Source organism: Trichechus manatus, unplaced genomic scaffold (genome assembly GCF_000243295.1).
Source record: "Trichechus manatus latirostris isolate Lorelei unplaced genomic scaffold, TriManLat1.0 scaffold00164, whole genome shotgun sequence".
Taxonomy (NCBI): Eukaryota; Metazoa; Chordata; class Mammalia; order Sirenia; family Trichechidae; genus Trichechus; species Trichechus manatus.
Window position 1 is genome coordinate 4111269 of NW_004444100.1, and position 22349 is coordinate 4133617.

A 22349-nucleotide genomic window follows, 5' to 3' on the forward strand; every position below is an offset into this window, starting at 1 on the left:
CCCACTTTTTATGCTTCTGGAGTTCTTTTTAACTCATTTAGCCTTTTAAAATGCTTGAAACTCAAGAACCCTGAGTTGGAGCCTCATTTGTTTTTGTAGACTGAACATTGTCTTAGGTGATGCCTCCTGCATGTCTGAATTTTCTAAACTTTTGATAGTTTTGCCTTTATTTCTGTGAGAAAAGCCTCCTCATTGTTTCCCAGTTACTGTATTCTCGTGAGAATGTAGTTATCATGAGAATAAGCTATCACCTGTCTTCATTCAGTCATCGTGGCCATTTTCTTTTCTACCTCATTCATTGTTTCCAGGTGTTACTGGTTTCCTTCTTTTCTAGCTTCTCAGCAGTAAACAATGCCTTTCCAATATGGAATAATGCATTGCCATGGTACTTTTCAAGAGACTGGAACTCCTATAAGTATTCTTACTCTGCATTCAATCTTAGGGCCCAATCATTGCTTCCATGTGTAGCAGGTGGAATGCACTGCTTCGAGCAGTTCTGCAGTATTCCAGGGCAGCTGTTTCTGCTTCTTAGCTGTTAGTACTGCTTTTGTTATACTGAAGAATGTATAGAGTGGTAATTTTCCTGAGATTCAAGTTCCTTTAGTTTTATTTATTTGGCCTGTAAGTACTGCTTTTGCAGTAATCAAGAACGCATTATAGCGGTAGTTTTCCTGAGATAATTGAATTTTTTATTTGAGCTGTAAGTACTGCTTTTGCAGTAAGGAAGAAAGTATTGTACTATGTTTTGAAAAGTTTCATGAAAAATAATAAAAAGGCTAAGAAGAGACTAGAATAACATGTATGTGCGGTCATTTTGAGGTGCCTTCAAGTTTTACATCATGTTTTGCAAATTTTCAAGAAATAAAAAAAAAAACAAACAAAAAAACAATTTTATCATTGACTCATGTTGGCTGGATTACGTTGTCCAGGGCCCATTGGGACACATGAGATCCCAGATAATGTGTATCCAAAAACTCTGTATTGGTCCTTTAGTCAGCATGCCTTCATTAGTGTAAACACATAATATCATCAAAAAATTCGAAGGAGAAAATAATTGTGTCTTGAAAGGGATATATACATGCGCACATGTGTGTGTATGTGTGTGTGTGTGTACGTGTGTGTATAGTTTTATATATATATATATATCTTCTTCAGTGGTGAAAATAGTTAACACCTGCAATCTACTTCTGAAAAATCAGCTACTGAAAACTCTGTGGAGCACAGTTCTACTTTAGCACACGTGGGTTCGCCATGAGTCAGAATCAACTTGGTGGCAACTGGTGGTATATATGTGTGTGCATGTGTGTATATATAAATTTTATACTTGTACACTCTATCTGCACAAACACACATCGATTACTCCATCAAATTCATTTAGCTGTCCCAGAATATCTCCCTTGCTTCCTCTATGCTCCATTCCTAAATCCCTTTTCTGCATCTAATAGACCTTCAAACCAGCTAATATTTGATTGCATGTTTCCCTTTTGCTTTCTGAGCAAGCTGAACATTATTGATTTATTTTAAAAAATAACTCCACCTCCCAGGTTTTCTTAGTAAATCACCACATGCATAAGTAATGTAAGTGGATTACAGGAAACATTAGCACTAGCAATTGTTACAAGCTACCAATGCCACAGCATGGTTAGAGGCTAGATCAAGAGAGGTTGGGGGTGGGGGGGTATTGCAGCAAAATCACCTATTGCCACGGTGTAATCATCATCCAAAAGAAAAAGCCCAGCTTCTTAATGAGTCTCGAAACCACAAACAAGCTAAAAGTGAAATGACCTGCCAGAAGAATTCCTCATTGATGCATTTTATCCTCAATAATATTAAATTAACCATAGAGTACATTGCATTACAAGATAAAACAAACCTTTTGAACCATAATTCATAGTGACTTTAAGAGTTGATGACAATGTGTATATGACAGTTACTAGAGAAAGTATTTCCCATGAGCCCTAGCATTAACACAGGCATTTCCAGATACAGTGACATCATTAACATCATTTATCTTCACAGAATTGACAGAGTACATGACTTTCACTTCCAGAACATCTGTTCCTCATATAAATGCACAGAACCTGCTCAACTATTTCAGGAGGCCAAATGACCCACATATTTACTCTTAACAAGAGCTCATTTTGCTTTCTCAGTTCATGATTTTTATTGAATAATTGACATTTCCCCCAGACATGTCACAAGCAAAATCAGAAACTCCATTTCATTTGTCTCTATTTTCAGATATCTTAGATGATAACTGGATCATAGTAAATACTCGGTGTATGCTGGTTGAAAACATCAATGAAGGGATCTTTGATTCTCAATGCCAAGTAAAATGTCCAAACTCATTGCCATTGAGTTGATACCAACTCATAGCGAGCCTAGAGGACAGAGTAGAACCGCCCCATAGCATTTCCAAGGAGGGGCTGGTGGATTTGAACTGCTGACCTTTTGGTTAGCAGCTGAGCTCTTAACCACTGTGCCACTAGGGCTCTTTAATGCCTTATATAGTAGATGAAAAAATAAAGAGAAGCAAAAGAACAAGAAACTTGTTAAAATTAATTATATTTTGGTGCATAAAGACGTTGCCAAAATGCAAAAATTGTTTCATTGAATTATCTTGGTCTCAAAAGTTAATGAGATTGATTATATTTTTGGCAGAAATGCAACAACAACCATTTAGCTACTGATCTGTAGTTTCAGTGTGGACCCTCCTGTTATGATTTTAAACTTAAGAGGGACTACAGCCCAAATAGGGTGTCAACGTCAGTATGCATTTACACAATGATACCTCGAAAAATTGCGAACCTCTGGCCTAGGTTACATACCCTAAGAATATAAGCAATGAGACTATCACATCTCCTTGATTAATAAAAGGTGATACATGTTAAGTGATACTAGGAACATTATCCGTCAATTACTCCCAAATCATCTTATTTACTCCAATGACAAAAAACTATCCACCTCCTACACCATCCTCTCCTTTTCCATTGTCTTTTCATTTACTACAATTTAAGTCAAGTGACCAGAGGATCTTCAATAAATATTATTTATTTATGTAGGCTGAGACTAAGGTCTATCTGCTTAGAACAGATTATTACAGAAGGCAGGAGGCTCTGTACAAGATATGATCTGCTGTAACTGTGAACCCTTAAGTAATTTTTTTATTCAAATATATATTAAACATATATTACTATGCACCACACATTGAACTGTGCAAACAGGATACAGACAAGGTCTCTGATTTCATGGGCCTTATATTCAAAAGAAAGCAAACAGACAATAATCAAGTAACAAACAAAAACAAAATCAGAGAATAAGAAGTGTTGTAGAAAATAACCATTGAGATCCAATGATAACCATTCACCATTAGTTTTTTCAAGCATCAGCCACAGAGGAAAGCACCAGTACAAGCATCAATTAAACTCAATACTTACCACCACAATTATATTTGCTGCTGGGATTGGAAGGTTTTCCACTTCAAGATCTTGACCACCCATGGCCAACAGATTGAGAGATGGGTCATATGCAGGTCTAGGAAATGCTGAATTAACAATTTGGTGGTGTTTGCTTATTTGAGCTTGAGAAGAAAAACGGTAGCTATGTTTATACATCTTTTGAGGGGCTGTATCCAGGCTCTTCTCAATACCTTGTGAATGGTGGTAAATGAATACTGGCTTCCCACTCTTCTTCTGATGAATCGCCAAAAGCTGATCGTTATTTCTTGAAAAGCACCCTAGAAGAAGGAAGAAGGAGAAAGAAAAGTCAAAGATCCTATTCAGTAAGATGGATAGAAACATCTAATAAAGAGAATTACTTTTTCTTAGGAGGCTTTAGGACTGGTGAAAGATTTAGATCAATTAGTCTTCCTCATTTTCTCCATATCATCATCCCAACAAATAGAACACATTTGATGCTATGGAGGCATCTCAGAGACTTTGAGTAGTGAGAAGTAGATGTAGTTTGAAAAAATCCTTATTTCCCAGATATTCTAATACCTCTTAAATTTTTCTTTCTATTTCTAAAGCCTCTTTTAGTCAGGAATTCGCTCCTTTATCTAAACCCACAGTTGCAACACATTATTGGACTCTATTCCTGGATGTTTTTTCTGCTCCTCAAATTATAAACATTTACATTATATCCAAGTGTTTTTTTTCCCTTTAATCAATAGAATTTCATAAATTTCATTTCATACTTATTTTGTCCTGCTTGTATTACAGTTAACTAAGTAAACTTATTTTCTATGCTTGCTAGAATATTTTAAGCTCAATAACGGCAGAACTCTGAGTATATTCATGTGGTAGCAACTGCCAGCATTCTCTCCTTCTTACATGGCCATCTAGATGAAAACTACATTTCCCGGCTTCCTCTTCAGCCAAATGTTGTCATTTGATTGAGGCCTAGCCATTGGGATATGAGTAAACACGATGTGAGCCTTTCTTTCCACTTTTCCTCCTCTGCTGGCTGAAATGCAGATGAGATGGTGGGAGCATGAGATAGAAACCATGTGTTAAGGATGGTAGAGTAATAAGACAGAAGGATTCTGGGTCTCTGGTAAAAGTGGAACTATCATATCAACTCCAGAGTTTCTACTCAGACTTTACATGAGAGAGAAACAATTTTCCATTTTGTTTAAGTCGCTGTTATTTTGAATCTCTTAGTTACAGCAGTTGATCCTATATCCTAACTAATACATTCACCTTTATTTCTTCTATTAGGTAAATATTCATTGAATTGAATAACTTTTTCTCCCATTTGTTATTGGCCACAGGAGGAATTAGATAACACACACAAGTCAGAAAGAATATTACTAGGTCAAACACCAATTAGAAAAGTAAAATAAGATGTTCTGTATAACATGACAAGCAGAGTGAGCAGATTGCAACACAGTAATGTCACCCACATCGTGGCAGATAATAGTAACCCAGGCCATCCCAGATTTTCCTTTGACATGCCAGTATCAGTCATATGCTATACAAATACTATCCTTAGAAAATTATTACTGCTCCTTTCAAGAATTCTTCCTCACTTCCTTATTATTTTATCTTTCACTTTATAACGAAATCTTGCAAGGTCCTGCAAATCTTTTTTGAAAATTTCAGCTATTAACATGCCTATTTTCAACAAGACAATCATGGCAGATTTAGTTCTCATGCTAGCAAACATATTAGATTCCTCTTTTTGGCAGAGGGCCAGTCTCTAAGGAGGGAAACCTAAGTTCATTCAATCATGTAATATACCTGACCCAAATAAAGGGTTATCCTTAAATGAGGAGTCTTAGAAAAGGAAGCTAAGATTAAAAAAAAAAAAAAAAAATTGTATTCTATTTCTAAACCCAAAGATAACCACTTCACTGTTGCTCTTAACTATATCAGAATCAGTTCTCTCAGAGGGGAGGGAGGAAATTTCTTACCGGTTAGAAGTGTAGAAACTCTTCTCAGACACTACAGTATCGTTTAGTAAATTATTTTTAGTAAAATACCAAGTGAACATCTTATGGTCAGAAAATTAACATGCATCTAAAATGTTTTAGCCCCATTCTCTATTAATAAAACAATGGCAAGAATAATAATTTTGAAGTGCCCTGTTCTGAATTCCATAATATCACATATGTGCCTAATGACAGTTTCATTTCCAAATCTAAGGAACTCGTATTTCACTTAGAGAAAAAAGGAAAAGTAGAGTTATTTCCAGGTCATCATTGTCCAATCATCATCTTTGACAAATTATGGAACCTTGATTACTTAAAAAAAAAGTTAGTCTATTTAGGCTGCTCAGAACTGAGACTCATGATGATTAATTTCTATCACGATTTCAGAACCCACAAGAAATGTAACTGTGATTTGAATGATTTAAAGGCTACAGCCAGTAGAACCATAAGATGATTTCCAAATGGTCTATTTTATAATGGAAGAAAGCACTTGAGTAGGCTAAGAAAATAACCTGTCTTTATATATACCTAACTGAAAGTTGAAGCATATTGGTGAGACAGAATTGCTGGAAAAGCTAGTCACTATATGCTAGTCACACAAGCCTTGATCTTCAGGTGGAGGAATTGATTTTCAAAACCTGTAAAAACTGGCAATTTCTCCACTCTGGTTTTACCATAAATGTTAAATTAGAAAACCAGAGAATGCAGATTTCTGAGAAGTGGAGAAAGAAATGAGCAACTGAGCAAATTACACTTACCTTCCATCTTTCTTTTTATGTGGTATCAACCACAGCAAACCATTTCAGAGGCACTTCGTTTACATAGACTAGATGAGTTCAGCTAAAAAATGCCTCCTGTGCTAAAATTAGCCTACTTGGAAAGGGAAAACTATCCAATTAAGCGCAATTGAGACAAAATTGAAGTACAAAGTATAGGGTCTCCTGGTATCCCCAGCCTTATTCAGTTGCATAGACGAAAGGATTTAGTCCTGTCTTTTTCTTGAAAAATAACAAAGAAGTTGGCAGCGTAATATTAGGTAGGAAAAAGTTTTTTAAAGTGTTATCCTTAGATCCCCTGGGTCAGAATCACCTTGGATATTAAAATGCAGACTTCCAACACCCAACCTAGAACTACTATAGCAGAATCTCTAAAGATGTAGCATAGGAATCTGGATTTATAATCAATTTTTCATATTCAAGCTCTGAAGTTTGGGGACCACTGAGCTAGTGTCTGGAATTAGTTTTGTCTTCTCTGTCTACAATTGCTATCTCTGTATTTACTCCTTTACTTTAACATTAAGAATATACAGAAGTAAATGTTTTGGAAATGCTAAGATTGAGATGTCTGTTAAATATCAAAGTGAAGATGTTGAATTAGAAGTTAGATATCCAAGTGTGCAGGCCAGGGTTGGAAAGAGAGAGATTTGGGAGTCATCCAATAGATAAAATTTAAAGCCAAGGAACTGGATTGTTGGTAGAGGACAGAAGAGGATCTAGGACAGAATAGCATATAATTCCAATATTTAGAGTCAGATAACTGGAAGAAAAGGAGCCAGCAAAGGTAACTAAGAAGGAATAGTAGTGGGGTATAAGGAAAATCTGGAAAAAGTAGGTCATGGGAACTTAAAGATAAAAATGATTCAAACCTGTAAATGCTATCGAACCTCAGGCTGAAGCAACTGAAAAATAACTCTGATAGTGATGTCTCTAGGGAATACGAGATAAATAAAATTTCTATATGCTTCAACGGAAGATAAATCCCACTGAAGACACTCAGAGATTTAAAAAAAAAATTACAAACCATACTAAGAAACCCCTGCTATGAAAGACAGTCAGAATATACAAGAAGTGGGAAGGTTATCATTCAAGAAATAAATAAATAAAGGGGAAAAAATAAAGGAAGGTTTCAAATAAGTTGATTTAAAATATTGAAAGAAATGAAGGAAGAAAATAAGAATAAGAGATTTAAGGAAAAGTTTTAATACTCACATTTTAATACAAGTGAAAATTGTAGAAATAACAAATACAGTCATTGGAAGAAACTCAGTGGCTGGACAGAACAGTAGACTAGACATAGCTGAACAGAGAATTAGGAAACTGGAAAGTTTTAGGTCATTATTTAGAAAAAGAAGGTAAAGAATTGTGGAGGTCGACCCCTAAGATGGCACCCAATGATCCAATCCTACTGGTATTCAAATCTGAGTGTAATTTACTACCACTGAGAGTGGAATAGACCTAGTAACTTATTTCTAACCAACAGATATGGCAAAAGTGATGGGATATCACTTCCATGATTAGGTTAAGAAAGACTGTTACTTCTGTCTTGCTAGCAGACTCTCTCTTGCTGACTTTGGTGATGTAAGCTGCCACACTGGAGAGGTCCATGTGCAAGGAGGGTGGTCTGTGACCAACAGCCAGTAAAGAACCAAGGCCCTCAGTCCAACAAGTGTCAAGAAACTGAATCTTACAAACAATAACATAAATAACCTTGGGAGCACATCCTTTCTCAGCTGAATCTTCATTTAAGACCTTAGCCCTGGCTAATGCCTTGATTGAAGCCTTGTGAGAGGCCATGAAGCAGAAGATCCAGTTAAGCTGTGCCTGGATTTCTGAACACAGAAGCTGTGAAATAATTAATATGTGTTGTTTTAATCTCCTAAATTTTGGGAAAATGTGGTATGCAGCCATAGAAAACTAATGCAGAGATATTGAGGATAACATAAAAAGTTCTCAAATACCTTTATAGTATTTAATAAGTGAACATTAGAGAAATGGGACATTTTACAAGATTTAAGGAGGGACATGACAAAATAAAATTTGTATTTCTGAGAGAATACTCTGGCTATACAACAGTCGCCAATTTAAAATAGGTTAAAGGACTGAATAGGTACTTCACCAAAGATGATACATGGATACAAGATGAGTACATGAAAATATGTTCAAGTCCATTAATCATTAGAAAAATGTGTATTAAAACCATAATGTGATACCACTGCACAATTATTAGAATTGCTAAAATAAAAATTACTAACAATATGCAGTGTTGGTGAAGATGTGAAGCAACCAGAAGTCTCATACCTTGCTGGTGGGAATGCAAAATGGTAAAGGCACTCTGGAAAACAGCTGGGCTCTTTCCTACACAGTTAACATACATTTACCATATGACTGAACAATTTCACTTCTGAGTATTTACCCTAGAGAGATAAAAACTTACATTCACACAAAACATGCATAGTAAAAAAAAAAAAAAAAAAATTGTAGCAGCTGTATGCATAATCATCCCCAAATGGAAACAACCCAAATGTCCTTCAGTGGATAGAGGGATAAACAAACTGACACCACTATAAAATGGAATATTACTCATCAGAAAGAAGGAATGAACTATTGATACATGCAACAACTTAGATGAACCTCAAAAGCATTATGATGAGTAAAAGAAGCCAGTCTCAAAAAGTCACACACTGTATGATTCCATTTATATGACAGTCTCAAAAGAAACAAACAAACAAAAGCCATAGTGATGGAGGAAAGATCAATAGCTACTACAGGGTTTGGCGGAAGGGGAGGGTGTGACTACTGAGGGACAGTATGAAGAGTTTTCCAGGGTGATTGAACAGTTCTGTATTCAGACTGTGGTGGTGGTTACGTGAATGCAAGTTAAAATTCATAGAAGTATATACCAAAAAAGTCAATAGATTATACTATATTGTTTTGTAAGCTACTATTTTCACTCAAAAGTGTATCAAATGCATCTTTTCTCAGTGTAAACTTAGAGCATTAAAAATTTTTCATTGACCTTATAGAAAGCAGTTTCATAAAGTAGTGGGGAAGGTAGCCATATATAATTGACTTAAGGAGTGAGTGTGAGATAAAGCAGAAAATATTTATGTGGACAACTCTTTTAACAAGTTTGAGTGTAACAAGAGTGTGACAGTGTGGTATCAGAAAGGGAAGGTGGACGGAAAACAACAGATGTTGGCCAGGTGGCAAGGTTGTGGAGAAAACTGGAACCCTCATCCATTACTGGTGGGAATGTAAAATGGCACAGCCACTGTTGAAAACAGTTTGGTCATTTCTCAAAAGTTGAACACAGAACTACCATGTAACCCAATGACCCCAGTCCTAGGTATATACCTAGAAGAAGTGAAGGCAGAAATGTAAACAGAAACCTGTATACCAATGTTTATTACAGCACTTTTTGCAATAGCCAAAAGGTGAAAACAATGAAAAAACCCATCAACAGATGAATGGATAAATAAAATGTGGTATATACACACAATGAAATACTACTCAGCTATAAAGAGAAATGAAGTCCTGACGCATGCCACTGCATGGATGAACCTTGAAAACATGCTGAAGGAAATAAATCAGTTCCATAGGACAAATATTGTATGATCTCGGTTACATGAAATAAGCAAATATATAAAAACCAAACACTATTAGGGGATCCCAGGGGTGCGAAAGAGGGGAGAAGGGGGAGTTTTTGTTTAGGGGACATTGAGTTTATGTTAATGATTGTGGAATGACTGGAAAAGGATAGGGAATGGTTGCACAGCTTGAAGGATGTAATCAAAATCACTGAATTGTACTTGTGGAAATTGTTGAAATGGCATATGTTTTGTTGATTTTTACCACAATACAATCTACAAAAAGAAAGAGAAGGTGGGTTGGTGGGTTAGTGGGTTGAGGGATTTGTTTTTTAACATAAGAGAGATTTGAGCACATTTAATCTCTACAGGGAAGGAGCCGGTTGAGAAAGAGTGGTTAAAGATATAGGAGAAAGCAGCTGGAATAGACTGAACCTGTGCTCCCCCAGAAGACAGGGAAGGTTAGGACACAGAGTACAGGCAGAGGGATCAGCATTGGATTGGAGAGAGCATGAGAGACATTTCTTCCATTATAATATGAGGTGGGGGGAGGGTGGTCAAGAATGTTGATGAATTTGGTGGTAGAAATTGAGACAGTTTTCTTCTGATGGCTTGTATTTTCTCTGTGTAGACTGGAACAAAGTCACCTCATAATAGAAAAGAGAAGGGGGGATCGATTGGAGAAGGATTGAGACAGTTCTTGTAAAGAATAAGAGAGAAGGTTAAAATGGGATGTGTAGTAGGATCCTTCATCTGCATTGAGATCTCAGTGATCCCTCTTACCCTGCCAACCCCATGAGATATAGAGTGTCTCTCACAGAATATTTACGAAATAGCTTGTAAAGGATACTCATCTGCATTTAAAATAAAAGAACCTTGATTATACAAGTGACATTTACATGAGAATAACCAGTGAATTTTGATGATCATGAAATTACACAGTTGAAATTTCATTCTGGATATGACTTTGATAGTCTCCAAAGAGATACTGAACAAAGGAAAGAGAAAAGTATGAAATGACAATGCTAGAGTACATTATGATTCATTATTTCAAATTCAGTGTTGGTAATTCCTGGATGCACAAAGTAAAGTGGCCTTGTATACCCCCTCTCAGAATGAATCCTTGCACTACAAGTGTTTAAATCAATGTCAGTAACTTGTGAAAGGAACAAAAGGATGAAACAGTGGTCTCCAAAGGGCTCTGAAAAAAAGTGAACAATCAAAAAAAAGGGAACTTTTTCTCTGATCATTTTGTGAAAGGGCTTTCATTGTTTTTAAAAGCATTACCAACAATTTCTTCCCTAGAAAGGAGATATAAATGGATAACATCAGGAACTTCCTTCAGGAATTTCTGCATGAGAAATGGTGACTCTCCCACTGGTTCATAAATACCTGTCAGGAAAATTTCAAAATACACAGGATATAGTGACCTTATAGGACAGAGCAGAACTGCTCCATAGGGTTTCTAAGGAGTGGCTGGTGGATTCGAACTGCCGACATTTTGGTTAGCAGCTGAGCTCTTAACCGCTGTGCCACCAAGGCACCACAGGAGTAGAAGTGAAAGTTTTACATAGAAAAATAATGCCTATTAACAGTATCAAGAAAGGAAGGAAATATACTTTTTTAGACAGCAATGAGTTGCCCTCTCCCCATCTATGTGAACTGAAGCAAGACTCCTCATCTTTCTGGGCCTTAGTTTTCTCATTAGAAAATAAAGGTGGTTCTTGTATATCTAGAACCAGACTGGAAATGTAAAAGAGAAGACTCAATTCAGTTAGATAGATTTAACATGGTCCTGATTTTTTTCTGAAGAGATAAATTTTTCCATAAATACAATAAAAGACTCTTTGGAAACTTACATGAACAGGAATTTCAGAGGCAATATCCTTGCATGTAAGGAGGCTAACATTAAAACTATTCTTCCAGTTATTCCAGTTATTATTATTCATCATAATACTAATCTCCAGTTAAAGGGATCCACAGTAATAATGCTGAATCTTCCTGTTAAATCCTACAGTCGTCTCAATCTGGAGCAACTAATGTCTGTTATGATAACCTCCAAAAGTATAATAAAATATACTCATTCCCACTCAGCTTAGTACAAAATTAATTACATCATGTTTTGAAAGAGTCTATTATGGTTATGTATATATATATAGCCAGTTCTATAGAATTCAGCTTGCTTGTCTTAGTTACTAATAACACACATATATGTATGTATGTATTTATGTGTGGACACATTTGTTTTGTTTTGGATTCTAACACCAAACAGCCAATTTGACAAAAATATTCATCCTTCAACCAGCTAATATGTCATAAAAAAGAAAAAATAATAAAATCAAGGTTTCTATAAGATGACGACTTAATTTACCAAAATTATAAATGAATAGAATAGAAAGACTTGCGATAAACTTTTCATTGAAATAAGACTTCCCTCCAGGACTGGTTTCTAAAATCCAGCCTGAGTACTGGCCACTAAAATGTAAAAACATAATCCCATGAAGAGGTGCTATGTAATTCTCCAATACTATTTAAACACTTCACATATTTGCATAGCCAGTGATATGTTAAAACTTGTTGCCACCGAGTCTATTCCAACTCATAGCTACCCTATTGGGCAGAATGGAACTACCCCACAGGGTTTCCTAGGCTGTAATCTTTATGGAAGCAAACTGCTATATCTTTCTCCTGCAGAGCGGCTGGTGGGTTCAAATCGCCAACCTTTCAGTTAGCAACCAAGCTCTTAACCGCTGCACCACCATGGCTCATAGTGATATGTATAGTATATCTATAATAAAAATAAAGAAACCAACACCAAAGTAGTCAATTTTTATAGAGCTAGCTCTATTCTCCTATATATTGAAGTGTTTATCAGGAGAGGACATGAATCCTACAATACTGAGAGTTGATTTTAATTAAGGCACCTCGTAAACTTTTCCTGCATGTTCTTGGGTATAAACACTCCTTCACATTTCCTCAAATACTCCATTAGAAAAAGTGGTTCCTACTCCCAGTCCAGTGAAACAACTCCTGATGTACCATGCTTCTTTGTACTTATCTCATCGACCAAATGTTAAGCTGCATAGTGGAAAATAGATTTAGGAGTCACAGAATTGACAGTCATTTCAGGAGATATCCATTGTGAATTATGTGCTGGTGATAAAATTATATGAAAGAATTTCATGTTTCCTGATTTCAGTCCACCTTTAATACATTCGTTTTTCATTTGATAAATATACATTACAGAGCAGAGCATAACAGAATTAGAACAATACTATTTGTGGCAATGAGACAAGACATAAAAATCATGAAGAAGGAATAGGATTAAGACCACTGGCCTCAGTCTCTGCTGGAGGAAGGAGGATTTACGTCTGCTCAGGCAGAAACAGGCAGACAGCCCCCAATTCCTGAAGAACTGAGTTGAGTGGTGCTTGGAGGAGAGGAGTGAATGCCATTATGCCTTAAATTCTACACAGAGAAGATCTTCATCAAGATATGCCCTCTTGGGGAAATGTAGAAGTAGAGAAAACTACTCATATGGCTACCAGGCTGGGAAATACTAACTTTTGCAGAAATCATAGTAATTGACTTCTATATGTACACAATGAGTAATGGAGTAGTACATTTACAAAATCTAATTTTTATACATCATTCATTGTTATGCAACCAGCCAAAATATAATTATTTACAAAGATTTATAGGGTTTATAACTATCTCCAGTATTTTTATAGCTGAGTTTTCCAGTTGACTTGGAAGCTTTACTCCAATTGCAAGACAAAGAAAAAAATCTATTTTAAGAATAATTTTCATATCAGGTTAGGATTTATATTAAAACATAGCAAAATGAACATTAGGAAAAAAACACTAAAATATTGCCACTGTAGAAATTGATTTGGTGGTTCCTTAAAAAGCTAGAAATAGAAGTACCATACGATCCGGCAATCCCCCTCCTTGGAATATATCCTAGAGAAATAAAAGCCGTCACACAAACAGATACATACACACCCATGCTCATTACAGCGCTGTTCACAATAGCAAAAAAATGGAAACAACCTAGGTGCCCATCAATGGATGGATGGATAAACAAATTATTGTATATTCACACAATGGAATACTATGCAATGATAAAGAACAACGATGAAACTGTGAAACATAACATAGAAGAATCTGGAATGCATTATGCTGAGTGAATTTAGTCAGTCACAAAAGGACAAATATTGTATAAGACCACTATTATAAGAACCCAAGAAAAGGTTTAAACACGGAAGAAAACATTCTTTAATGGTTACAAGGGTGGGGAGGGAGGGAGAAGGTTACTCACTAACTAGATATTAGACAAGAATTATCTTAGGTGAAGGGAAGGACAACACACACTACAGGGGAAGTCAGCACAACTGGACTAAAACAAAAGCTAAGAAGTTTCCTGAATACAAGCAAACACTTTGAGGGACAGAGTAGCAGGGGCAGAGGTCTGGGGACCATGGTTTCAGGGGACATCTAGGTCAACTGGCATAACAAAGTTTATTAAGAAAATGTTCTGCATCCCACTTTGGTGAGTGGCGTCTGTCTTAAAAGCTAGCAAGTGGCCATCTAAGATGCATCAATTGGTCCCAATCCACCTGGAGTAAAGGAGAATGAAGAACACCAAAGACACAGGGAAAATATTAGCCCAAGAGACAGAAAGGGCCACATAAACCAAAGACTACATCAGCCTGAGACCAGAACTGGATGGTGACCAGTTACCACCAATGACCGCCCAGACAGGGAACACAACAGAGAGTCCCTAAGGGGGCAGGAGAACTCAAATTCTAGTAAAAAGATCAGACTTAATGGTTTGACCAAGACTGGAGGGACACCAGAAGACATGGCCCGTGAACTCCCTGTTAGCCCAAAAGTAAAACCATTCCAACCTTTGTCTTCAGACAAAGATTAGACTGGACTATGTGACATAAAATGATCCTCGTGAAGAGTGTGCTTCCTCGCTCAAGTACATGAGACTAAATGGGTAGCTCCTGTCCAGAGGTGAGATGAGAAGGCAGAGAGGGTCAGGAGCTGGTTGAATGGACACAGGAACTATGGGGTGGAAAGGAAGAGTGTGCTGTCACAGTATAGGGAGAGCAACTAGGGTCACATAACAATATGTGTATAAATTTTTGTATGAGAAATTAACTTGAATTTTAAACTTTCACTTAAAACACTATATATATGTGTGTGTGTATATATATATATTGCTACAGTAATGGTACTGCACTCCTCACTTATTGATGTGGTTAGATTCTAATGACCAGGTTGTTATGTGAAAATGGGTGTTATGTGAAAATGGAGGATAACCACATCAGATCACAAAATGGAGGATGACTACATCATTACATAACCTCCAAACCACTGAGAATCATGGCACAGCCAAGTTGACATGTAACCTTAAGCACCACAGCCAGCATTACTCTCATCTCACACCTCAGTGTTTGTTACTGACAGATGTACGTTGTTAATGCACAAAATAGTTGGATAACAGATTTATTACTACTGTAAACGCAAAATGTTGGATTAAAAAAATAGTCAATAAGCGAGGATTGGGTGTACATAGACATAAATGCCCCGATTTGGGGGCAGAGGGGGGTGAGGAAGGAAGTCCACAGTTCGCCACTTGAAGAAATCCTTGCCCTGATCTCCTTTTTCTGGACACTGCCTGTGTTTAGGGATTTGAGGAGCACTTGGTAGGCCCTTTCAGCAGAAAACTTATAGTCTGTCTCTTCATCCTCCATTTGAAATCAATGCCCCTGGGTTACGGCACTGTTGTTGTTGTGTGCTGTCGAGTCAATTCTGACTCACAGCTACCCTATATAACAGAGTAGAACTGCCCCATAGGGTTTCCTAGGCTATAATCTTTAAAGGTGCAGATCGCCAGGTCTTTTCTCTTGCAGAGCCTCTAGATGGATTTGAACTGCTGATGTTTTGGTTAGCAGCTGAGCACTTAACCACTGTGCCACCAGGGCTCCTTGGGCTATGGCATTGCTCTCTAATAATGCTTTGAAATGTGAAAATACACTAGGGAAAGACTGTATAATTAACAACTGTTCTTATCTGGTGTAGATCAGTATGTCACATCATTTCTAAAATATAGTTAGTTGAAAGGAGACCTTTGCTGGAATGGGAAGCAAGATGTACCCATTTTAATTGGGGGTGGAGAAGAGAAGGATGGAGACTGAGGCTCAGCCTGAGAATCTAGCACTAGAGGGTGAACTTCAAAACATCAAGGGCTGGTGAGGCCTGCCATCCTCAAGAGCTGATGGTACAGGGTGAGGTGTGGGGAATCAGAGGCATCTTTGCTTCAGACAAAGGATAGGCCTGGACCTGCTAGGAATTCAAAGGAATCATCGCAGACTCGGCAGAACTTAACCCCAGGATAGACAGGATGCCTGATTCCCAGAATGCATGTGTGTGAACTCTGGGGACTCACGATGCTTCAGCTTTGTTCAGTTTCATCAGTGTGCCCTTTCCCCCTCCCACACACACCAAGTTGTGTATACTTCAAACTGGGCGTGAAACCTGCAGTATGCAGATCTTCCCGTGTGTACATAGGCATGGCGAGAAAATCACCTTCCAGACTTTAGCTTTCAAATGTATTCTTCTTTAAAACTGATCTGCTTGAGAATGGACTTATTGTCACAGCATTATGCTGTCTCTCTTCTCTTTAACAAATCCCACTTTACAAAATAAAGGCATGTCTCTTATCCATTCTGAATTGAATCTTTCCAAGGGTTGGGCCCTCAGCTGCTAACCGAAAAGTTGGAGGTTCCAGTCCACCTAGAGATGCCTCAGAAGAAAGGTCTGGTGATCTACTTCTGAAAAATCAGCCATTGAAAATCCGTGGAACACAGGAACTAGTTACTGGTTTATTGAGGTATAAAAAATCTGCCAAGTCTTCAATCAAAGGGACAAATCAAAATATTGGTATAGACAAAGCCTCCTTTAATCAGGATCCCTCTTCCTCATTGTAGGACTTCACCAATTTCCGTTATATACACTTCCGTTAAGAGTGAAGTTCGGCATTAGAAACGGGGTATTTTGGCCAGTGCTGGACCTTGTGAATTCAGATAGTTTGTAGAGTGGGACTGCAGGAGTGATGATACTTGCTACAAGTTCTACCTTGAACTCTGAGACTGAGAGACCCTTCATCAGAAGAAGGGATGCTCAGGATTGCAGTGGCTCTGATGGTTACAGGATTTTTCTTTTTTTTTCTCTTATGCACTTCAGTTTGGAAAACAGTATTTATTTCTTCCAACACAGTTCTGAGCATTTTTAAATTAGTAAAGCAAAGGTCCTACTAGTCCTTTAAAGATGGGGGCATGCCCATTGATTTTCATGGCATGCCTTCTATTCACCAAAGAAGGCTTTAGAGTGATTATTTTTTTAATGGACCAATAGTCAAAGTGCAATTTTTTTCCCTTCAGGTATGAAAGCTGAAATATAGTATCAATGAAAGTTTTCACATGCTAGAATGGTAACTGTTACAGTTACTACTCATTGACTATATTCAGTGTCCCAGGCTAATGCTGTAGGGCCTTACAGCCACTACTTCTTTAAATGCCCAACCACCCTCTGAGGTAGTTACTATTGTATTAGCTCTATTTTACTGATAAAGGGCAACACAGAGAATTTAAATAGTACATGGCAGAGATAGGATTCAAATCCAGGTAGTCGGATTCTAAAACCTAAGGTTTTTACTATGCTACATGAATTAGGGCATTTTTTTGCTGCTTCTGAAGCACAAGCATGTCATTTCTAAATATACTTTCTATCCTAAAAGATGAGACGATTATCTTACAAAAGCACCTGGGATAAAATTTAGCACATCATAGAGATTTAGGAAATGTTCTTTTTTTTTTCTTCCTTTCCTCATAAAGAAATATATTCGTCTCTTCTTTGTGAAATCCAGTGCTTATCTTAAAGAGAAAACCCTTTTATTATATTTGCATAGCTTCAGTTAATGCTCAGATTTTGGAGTTGCTAATTTTTTACAAAATTTACAAAATCATTTAAGTGATGAAATGAGTAATCCATGCACTTTAAATATCAAGCATTCCCAGCTTGAGGAAAACAAATCACTCAAAAGTAACCAGTGGTCTCCAGGTGGGAAATCATGATGTTATGGGGATAAACAGGTGCCCTGGAGATGCCAAGAGTCGTGTCTAACTGTACCAGACTTGTGAGCACCTGTGAGAATCCCTCTGGGGAGCTTCTTAACTGTCATGGAATGTTCTAAGACACTAAAACAGCTACCTGGCTGCATTCTTGGATTTGCATAGAGCAGAGAAGCACCATGAAAGAGCTTCCACAATTGAATTCTAAGTTTTCTGACGGACTGAAGTTTTCCAAGGCAGCTGGTCACTGGAGCTATTGATAACAGGTCACCTGAGAGAAAATCAGCATGAGAGAAGAGTCCTGGAAGAGTCGACAGGGCTGAATTGCAGGGCTTGAGTATGAAGATAATGGTGGGTAATTTCATGAACAGGCTGAGGCTGTGTTTGACCATTCCCAACCCAGGCTCTTCTCATCTCCATGCCCCAGTCTGACTTCACTTTAACACAGCCTGTCTTCCCCAGGTCCCCAGAGCCACAAACTGTCTTCCTTGTGGACCTAGAGACCAATGGTCTAGAAGCTCTAGAAGCTCCACGGAAGAATGTCAGTTGGTCAGTAGAGCAGAAGAATTTCCACAGCAGCAGACAACAAATGAGAGGCCTATAGAGTTAAGAGCAGCAGTCCTGGTCACATGTTAGAACTTCTCACCCTCAGAGAGTCCCTAGAGGGACTAACTGGGGAGGTGGCTCCTAGGACAAGTCTGAACTTCCTGCTAATAAAGGCGGTGCAATAGGAACCACACATTTGAAATTTATAGTGTTTATGTAAATGTTACACATTTAAACTCACCATTAGGTAAACCTAAGAGGAATTTGTATTATGTATTCACTTAAATAGGGATTTTTGAAGACATGATGCCAGAACCTATGCATATATGGAACTTTTAGATAAGGTACTAGAAAGAGATTTGGGGGGTAGTAGATGTTTTAGAGCCTCACAATATGCTACAAATGTGAAAATATGGTCAGGCTCATGCCTGTAGTAGATGAAAACTATGCAGATAAAGGCCCAGTTGGGAAAACAATTGGAATTCAGAATCCATCCTGGGCATGCATGCTTCCCCAGCATTAGCTCAAATAAACAAAAATGAGAAATTGTTCTAAGATACTGGTTATCCACTTATTATCATACCTCTCTCACCCCTAATAAAATAAATCTAATATTTATCTGGTGCTTACTAAGACTACACGTTTTGCATACATCATCTTATTTAGTACACAGCAAGGATGCTACAGTTGTATATTACATAACCTCCATTTAAAAAAGAAGAAACTGAGGCTTAGAAACATTAAGTAGCCTGCTCAAAGTTCCAGAGGTAGTAAGTGTTGGTGCCTGGACTTGAACCCAACAACAGCATCCATGCTCTGAACTACTATGGTATTCTGTTAAAGATTACCTAAAATGGTATTTCCCCCTTATTTCAATTTTCTTTTCACTTCTCTTTTCAAGATATTTCATTTTCCTCCAGGGAAAATAGAAAAACTGTCTTGAATCAAGAAGGCAAAGAAAGCAAATTGCTTATAACTTAAGATCACACTTTTACGTTAGTGGATTGATGGCCTTTGAAGCTGACTTGCCATGATATTACGTTTGGCATACTTCTTATTGTGCATCTTTTCCAGATAAGTAACAGTATCCCAATGATGGAGCTGATTATGTGCACTTACGCACATTGCTTCATTTTTCTTCCAGTCTCCATTAGGAATTGGGTCATTGCCATAGTGCAATAGCAGTAGAGTCTTGCTCTGTACATGCTGTTGCACAGGCCAGTGAATCATTCTTACCCTGTGCTCATTTAGTGCTCCTTTCCAAAGAATCAGTGGTTTAAGCCATTCTGCACATTTAAGTCAAAATAGATATGGCTTCATATCTGAATTAGGAAAAAAAAAAAAATTTGTGTCCCCACTGAACTTGGCATTTGCTTCAGTGCAATTAGACATATTGATTTAGACCGCTGTTTAATGTAAACAATTAGTTTTTGCTTTGTTGTTGGTTCATGTGGCTGCAATTTTCACAGACATCAACATCTTAATAAACTGAAATCAAATGAGATTTGATTATCAGGGAAGTCTAGATATCTATTATGAGTGAAAAATGATTTAAATGGGAAGTGCTGATGTTCGCAATATAAATTTGCTCATTGTCTTTCTGTGGCAAATATCATTTCAATAACAGGCACCTTTAGTTGCATTATATGATGCAATAGGCATTTGGAAATTTAATATTAAAATAATATTTTGCCATTAAATCTTTTCTTTTCAAAGCTATTGAAATCTCTTATGTTGGGAAACATCAATGCTACTCTAAGTTGTGTCAGTATTTATAAGAACTTTGAAGATTAAAAATGCACTCAAGGGCCAAGTAGTATCTTTCAAAATCTCCCTTTCAAGGAAAAAAATGGCTCTCTGAACTTTTTGAATTGGACTTTACAAACAGCTTATTAAAAAAAATTTAACAATAAACTTCCCATAAAACCAAGCATCCATATTGTCATTAATACTAATGACAGTGAATGTACTTTCTATTTATGATCCCATCATCTCATAAAAAGTGACTTTTTATAATTCATAAATGACTCTTCATTTTTGGGGCCTAACCATGTAATCCATAAGAAAAAATGTGTGGAGCCCAAAACTTTATGGTTCCGTAAAGATTTTGTTCATACATAAAATGAGGGGAAAAAAAAAGGTAGATAGCCACTCAGATACTGAGAAATTTTCTGTTGGCAGTTTGATTGTTGTTTAAGGGAATTAGGTGAGGGCTGGATTGTTTTGGGTCTTGATTTATTGAAATCACACCTGATTGAACGTGTCTTATGTATATTATTACAAGATAGGTGATAATTAATCAGTCACCAGGATCAGGAGTCCTAGGTATATTCCTAAGTGAACATTCTATGTTACTTATATAACTCTTTGATCTCTTTAAAATAAAGACATTCATCTCATTGCTATCCTGAAGCAGTACTGGGAAATTATGCGCAAATATCTTTCCACTTATGCACTACAACCAGAATAGTGCTCATGGAACACAAACTTCTGTTATAGACTATGTTTGAACAAAAGCTTGTTTGTCCCATCTCCATTTCTCTGCAAACAATAAAGGTAAATTGTATTGAGGGAGCAATGTTAAAAGTCAATTCTATTCTTTGTAGTCATGAAGATGACTTGCTATCTCTTTGTCAATGTAATTTAATATATCATAATTTTATTCTGCCAAATATGTTACTTGTTCTTTGAACATTTATTGATGATATACTAGAAAACAAGCACCATGCTAGGGAATAGGTATACAGGGATTAAAAACTACAATTACATTATCGTCCTTAAAAAGCTTCAAAATATGGATTAAGTGCATTGATAGAGGAATATTGAGGACCCAAAACAAAAACCTAGGAAAGCTACTAGAATGAGGTAGAGTATCAAAGGAAGGGTAGGCAATACCCAAACAAGATCTTCAAGTTGGAGGAAGCGTTATCTAGAAAAAAGAATCAGAGTATGAGAATTTAAGATAAATGGAACTGTATGTGAAACGGATGAGCGGCATGGGAAACCAAAAGAAATTTAGTCTTACTATATAAATAATGGAGCCCTGGTGGTGCAGTGGTTAAGAGCTCAGCTGCTGATCAAAAGATCGATCTGCAGTTCGAATCCAGAAGTGGCTCTTTGGAAACCCTATGGGGCAGTTCTACTTTGTCCTGTAGTGTCTCTATGAGTCAGAAGGACTTGACGGCAATGGGTTTGTTTGTTTCTTTTTTTTGTTTTTCTTTGGTTTTATATAGATAATAGGGTGCAAAGGACATGATGGCAGGAAATAGTGATGGAATTAGGAAATACCTGATCATGAAGACTTTGCCATGCTACTAACGGACATGGATATAAAGACATAGAGAGTAGAGAAGACTTGGTGACTGATTGGATGAAAACAGCACAAGAGGGGGCCAAGATGAATAATTAGTTTCAGTCTTGGGTAATTGTGGGGGATGCTAGTGTTATTCAGAGAGATAAGGCATATATAAATAAGAGTAACTGTTATGGGAAATGTTGAGTATGAACAGTTGAATTTAAGATGGTTGTGGTATATTCAAGTTAAATGACCTATCCTGGTGGAGTAGTGGTTAAGAGCTACAGCTGCTAACCAAAAGGTCGGCAGTTCAATTCTACCAGGTGCTCCTTGGAAACCCTATGAGTTGGAATCGACTTGAGGACAACAGATTTTTTTGGTTCAGGTAACTGTAAATATAGAACTGGAGTTTAGCAGAGTTATTTGAGGTAGAAATATAGATTTAGAAGTCCATGATATAATCACCCAAGGAGACTGTGTAGAGAGAAAAGAAAAAGAGAAGACCAAGGACACATAAACTCTAGAGAGCACCAACCACTAACTAATACCCAAAGGAACTCAGTAGAA

The 22349-nt window shown here is 37.1% G+C and overlaps 1 protein-coding gene across 1 annotated transcript in view; it reads right to left on the reverse strand.

Annotated features, from left to right (window-relative positions):
- Positions 1 to 22349, reverse strand: part of PTPRR (protein tyrosine phosphatase receptor type R) — a 362799-nt gene that overhangs the window by 334067 nt on the left and 6383 nt on the right. Inside the window, exon 2 of the mRNA XM_004386446.1 lies at positions 3438 to 3736. Coding sequence (XP_004386503.1) covers positions 3438 to 3736 — 299 coding nt within the window. The remainder of the gene's footprint in view (positions 1 to 3437; positions 3737 to 22349) is intronic.